This window comes from Emiliania huxleyi (genome assembly GCF_000372725.1).
Source record: "Emiliania huxleyi CCMP1516 unplaced genomic scaffold EMIHUscaffold_22, whole genome shotgun sequence".
NCBI lineage: Eukaryota > Haptophyta > Isochrysidales > Noelaerhabdaceae > Emiliania > Emiliania huxleyi.
This window is the reverse complement of record NW_005200417.1, coordinates 387490-392938: the sequence shown is the minus strand read 5'-3', so window position 1 is coordinate 392938 and position 5449 is coordinate 387490. Positions and strand designations below refer to the sequence as shown.

The 5449-nt window shown below is 72.3% G+C and overlaps 1 protein-coding gene across 1 annotated transcript; it reads left to right on the top strand.

Moving 5' to 3' along the window:
- Window positions 1-360: 360 nt before the first annotated feature.
- On the top strand, window positions 361-5232 carry POLQ (putative DNA repair POLQ protein; the record flags this gene model as incomplete). The annotated part of the gene is made up of 2 exons (XM_005780121.1): window positions 361-396; window positions 451-5232. 2 exons carry the CDS (start codon window positions 361-363, stop codon window positions 5230-5232), a joined length of 4818 nt encoding a protein of 1605 aa, XP_005780178.1.
- Between the last annotated feature and the right edge of the window lie 217 nt (window positions 5233-5449).

Sequence of the window (5449 nt, the reverse complement as noted above, 5' to 3'; positions counted from 1 at the left end):
CAGCACCGCCTGCCGCCGCGGCCTCCGCCGAGTCAGCCGCAGCCGTCGCAGCGGCAGCTGCAGGCTCAGGCGCAGTGGCCTCAGCCGTCGCCGGTGATGGCGCGTTCCAGCCCCCACCACCAGCCGCTGCCGCCGCCGCCCTGGCCGCCGCCAGTGCCTCCGCCGGCCCCGCCACGCCAGGCCGGGGCGACGGAGCTGCGGCTCTGCGCCCCGCCGGCGCGATCCGTTGCGAGCCAGCCCGAGGTCGCCACGGTGCAGCATGGCCGGCCGCCGCCGCTGCAGACGCCGTCCCAGTCGCGAGTGGCTGCTGCTGAGGAGGAAGAGTGCAGGCTCTCCGACGTGCTGGCTCTCGCCGACGCGATGCCGACGGCGTTGCCGCTCGGCGTGGCCGGCGAGGCGTCACCGGACTCGCAGCCTCTTGCCCGCTCCTGCCCGCCGGCGCCGCCCCAGGAGCTGGACCTCTCGATCGAGGCGATGGGCAGGCGGCTCGGCGTGCCGGCGCCGGTGGTCGACGCTTGCAGAGCCGAGCTCCGCGTGACTGCGCTGCACCGGTGGCAGGCCGAGTGCCTCTTGCTGCGCGGCGTGCTGGAGGGGCGCTCGCTCGTCTACTCGAGCCCCACCTCGGGCGGGAAGTCGCTCGTGGCGTGGCTGCTGGTTGCGAGGATGCTGGCGACGCGCAAGAAGAAGGCGCTGATCGTGCTGCCGTTCGTCTCGCTCGTCGAGGAGGTCGGCGCGACGCTGAGCGGTCTGCTCGCCAAGCTCAAGGTGTGCCGCACCGCCAAGAAGAAGCGGAAGAAGGGCATGGCCGCCTTGCCGCGGCCGGTGCGCGTCGAGGTGTGCCACGGTGCGCGCCACTCCGCCAACTTCGACAATTGCGACGTCGCCGTCTGCACCATCGAGAAGGCGCACCTGATCGTCAACAAGCTCGTCTTCGACAAGCAGCTGCACGAGCTCGGGGCGGTGGTGGTGGACGAGGTGCACCTGCTGGGCGACCCCAGCCGCGGCCACCTCCTCGAGCTCCTCCTCGCCAAGCTGCTCTTCGCACAGGCGCCGCCGGCCGGCCAGGGCGTCGCGGGAGCGGACGCAGGCGGCGCGGGCGGAAGCTCGGCCGGTGCCCGCGACGCGCCGCGAGGCACGCAGGTGGTGGCCATGTCGGCAACCCTCCCCAACGCGGCGCAGATCGCCGGCTGGCTGCACGCGGCGGTCAAGGAGGCCGACTTCCGGCCGGTCGCCCTCAAGCAGTACACTTTCAGCCTACGGGGCGGCCAGCTCGAGGCCGTTCCTGCGCCGGCCAGCGCCGGCGCACCGCACGGGCCATCGCGAGGGCGCGCGATGGTGGGGCGACGCCTCCTCGGACCGCTCACGCCCAACGACGCCGGCTGCCTCGGCGCGCTCTGCGCCGAGGTTGCGCACAGTCTCAACGGGCCGCAGGACGTGTTGGTCTTTTGCCCGACCAAGAAGGGCGCCGAGGGCGCGGCGGCGAGGGTGGCGGCCGCCTTTGGCGAGAAGGGCCTGCGCGCCCCGCCCGAGGTGCAGCAGCAGCGCGTGGCGCTCCTCTCGGAGCTGGAGCGAGCCATGTGGCCGCTGGACCTGCGGCAGCTGGGCGATGAGCCACCGCCGAGCCTGCAGGCGCTGCGCAAGACGCTGCCGCACGGTGTCGCCTTCCACCACGCCGGCCTCGACAACGAGGCGCGGGAGCTGGTTGAGATGGGCTTCCGCCGGCCGGGCACCGTCTGCGTCCTCTGCAGCACGTCGACGCTCTCCGCCGGGGTCAACTTGCCGTGCTCCCGCGTGGTGATCACCTCGTGCCAAGACTACGGCGACAAAGGCTGGCAGTTCCTCAGGTCGACGAGGTACCGCCAGATGTCGGGACGTGCTGGCCGGACCGGGCTCTGTAGCCAGGGCGAGTCGATCTTGTGCGTGGAAAACGACACGGAGAAACGCAAGGCGGAGGAGATGATGCGCGCGCTGCCCGAGCCCCTCTGCTCTCACCTCGGCGAGGCCGCCCCGCACGCGCTGTGCCGCTTCGTCCTCGACGCGGTGGCTTGCGGTCAAGCGTCCGACAGCAGCCGGCTGCGGCAGGCTCTGTGCTGCACGCTCGCGCACCATCAGCTGCGCGTGAGCGAGCACCCCGATGCGAGGAGGGCGCTGGACGACGCCATCGGCGCCCAGCTGGCGTGGCTCACCGCGCGGAGGCTGCTCTCGCACAATGCGCAGACGCTCACCTGGAAGCAGACCACGCTCGGCCAGGCCGTCTTCCTCTCCGGCCTCCACCCGGCCGAGGCGGTGGAGATGCACGACGCGCTGCAGGCGGCGCTCAGCCACTTTCAGATGGGCGACGACCTGCACCTCATCTACCTGATGGTGCCGTCGGCCGAGAAGGTCAAGGAGCTCTTCCGTGACACCGGCGATGCCGGCGACGCCCGCGACAGCACCTACCGCTGGGGCCAGCTCGGCAAGCAGCTCGACGAGCTCACTCCCGCGCAGCGCAAGGTGGCCGAGGTGTGCGGCGTCGACTACGAGTACGTGCGGATGGTGCAAGGGTGGCGCGGGTCCGTGGTCAGCCCCGACGCGGCGCGCAAGGTGGACGCGTGCTCCAAGTTTTGGGCGGCGCTCATGCTGCGGCGCCTCAATCGCGGCGACACCTTCTCCCGGGTCTCGTCCCGGTTCGGCGCGTCGGCCGGCGAGCTCGAGAAGCTGCAGAAGGACGCGGCTGCACACGCGAGCCGCTTCCGGACCTTCTGCTTTGAGGCGGGCTACAGCAACGTGGCCAACCTGGCGGCCTACTTCTTACAGCGCGTCGAGGGCGCGGAGGACGGGCCGAGCGCCCTCGCCATCCAGGGCATCGCGCAGGTTGGCCCCAAGCGTGCCAGGGCCCTCATCCGGGCTGGCTTCAGCTCGGTCGAGCGGATCGCCCAGGCGCCGCACGACGCGCTGCTGGGTGCGCTGCAGAAGGGCGAGAGCGGCGCGGACGCCGCGGTGCTCGCCGCAGCCGTCGGGAGGATTCGGAGGGGCGCGGCCCGTCTCGCGGCCGCAGACGGGCCGGCGCAGCCGGGCCGGCGCTCGTCTCTGGGCGCGCCGGGCCGGCGAGGTTCCTTGCCCTTCGAGATTGTGCCGGTTGGCAGCCGCTTCGGCGCGTGGGACGCCTTCTTCGAGGAGTGGCTCCGGGCGCCCGTCTTCTCCTGGGCCGCCCTCACCGCGGACGCCGGCGGCAGTGCGATGCTCCAGGGAATCGCCGTCTGCCTCTGCCCCGACAAGGTCTTTTGGGTGCCCCTTTACGAGCCTCCGCCCGGGCCTGCTCCCGAGGGGGCGGAGCCGCTCGAGGCGGCGGAGCCGCTCGAGGCGGCGGAGCCGCTCGAGGCGGCGCCCCGCCTCTCTCCGCAGGAGAGGCGACCAGAGAGGCGGCTTCGCTCGCGCTTCGTCGAGGGTGTGCGGAGGGCTTTTGCAAGCAGCAGGAGGAAGGTCGGCCATGACGTGGCGCCGCTCCTGCCGCTGCTCTCCTCGCTTGGCGTGCGTCTCGAGCCGCCCGTCATCGACACGAGCCTCGCTTGCGCGCTGCTCTCCCCTGGACAGAGCGGCCCCCGCGAGCTTGCCGCGGAGCTCTCCTGCTGGCCCGACACGCCCTCGGCGCTGGTGAGCGTCGCCGCGTCGTGTGCGGGCCACGAAGAGGCGTGTCTGCGCGCGGCGCAGGCCCTTTGCTTGGTGGAGCGCGTGTCGCGGCCGCTGTGGGACGAGCGGCTCGAGGAGCCGTTCAGGCTTCTCTGCAGCCTGTCGAGCTCCCCGGTGCTGCAGAGGCTCGGGCAGGGCGTGCTGCGGCTGAGCGCTCGGGCAGTGGAGGCCTTCGAGGCAGCCGCTCGGGACCGGATGGCTCTGCTCGAGCGGCTGGCCGCGCCGCTGCTCGACGAGCTCAACCCCGGGCTCGAGCTTGCGACGCTGGCTCAGACGGGTCGGGCGGACGACGCAAGCGCGGCGTCGCTGGCGCCCTCTCTCGCATCCCTGACGCCCGGCGCGGTCCAGCGGCTGCACGCCGTGTGGGCGGGCGTCGACAGCGGCGATGCGATGGCCTTCGGTCCGAGCGAGGATGCGCAGGTCGACGCGCTGCTGCGACGAAGCGCTTGGCGCCACCGGCTAGCGTTGCTTCTGCTCGAGCTGCGCTGGCTCAAGGCCCAGGTGCAGGCCGTTGACTCGCTTCGCCGGACGGAGCAGCCGCGGGGCGGAGGTGAGCTCCGGCTGCAGCTGCGGCCCGACCCCTTGCGCGGCGGGCTGTGGCCTGCGCGGGACGAGATGGCTGCTTTCGTGGACCTCGCCTGCCAGCCGAGCCCGGCTTGGGTCGGTGCTGCGGCCGCCGAGGAGGGCGGGTGTGCCCCCGACCCGCGGGCTGGCGAGGAGCTGCCGGCGGGCGCGTTGTTGCCGGAAGGACCGGCAGCGCGCACACCGTGGCACCTCGCCGGCTGCCTCGAGTCGCCGTCGACGGGGTGCGAGACGCTCGTCGTGCGGGTGCCTGAGCTAGCCCTCCTGATGCTGGCACACCACGCCGCAGACGAGCACTTGCTCGCGGCGGCGGCGGAGGCGGCCGCTTCTCCGGGCGGATCTCAAGCTTGCGAGTTTGTCGCCCGCACGGCAGCTCGCATGCTCCGGCGACCGGCGGACGAGGTGGAGCCCGCGGCCGTCGAGCGCATGCGCCAGCTGTGGTCGGGTCTTCTCGGCGGGTGGGTGGAGCCTCGCGCCGAACCCCCTGCCGGCCCGGCCGAGGCGCAGGCCGAGCCGCCGGCTGTCAGACTCCTCTCCGCCTTTCCGGGGGTGGCCGCCGCTCTCCTCCAGCACGGCAGAGCCGATGTTCTCCGATCCGCCTCTGGCCGCAAACTGCCCACCGAGAGCCTCCGCTCCGCACGCGTGCATGAACGGGCGAGTGCTGCGGCCGCGGCGCTCGGCCGAGTCTGTGAAGCCTCTGCGCGCGACGTGCTCACCGCCGTCCTGCACCGCATTGCGCCGCGCCTGGCCGCCGTCACCGCAGCCGGCACCGTCTCCTCCACGGCCGATGGGGGCGAGCCAGTGAGCTGCGCGCGGCTGCTCCTGCAGGCGCCCTCCGAGCTGCGCTTCTCCGTGCCGGCGGGAGCCGCAAACACCTCGGGGGCCGGTCTGCTGCCAGAGGTGCAAGCGACTTTGGACAGAGTGGCAGGGGAGTGGGGCCTGAAGGTCGCGCTCCGGGGCGAGGTGTACGTTGGGTCTTGAGTCAACGGCACGTTGTAGACAGTAGAATGTTGTGGGCAGTGAGATGGGAAGGGTCCCGGGTGTGATGCCTGATGGCTTGTACGTCGGAGCGGAGTACAGCGCACGTACAGTTTCCATGCGCAGTTTACGTACGAGCCTCAAACGAGTCCGTCGTCGCGTAGGGACAGCGCGAGGCGCGTGAAATCGATCGCCGTATGCCCATAAGCTACAGAGAAGG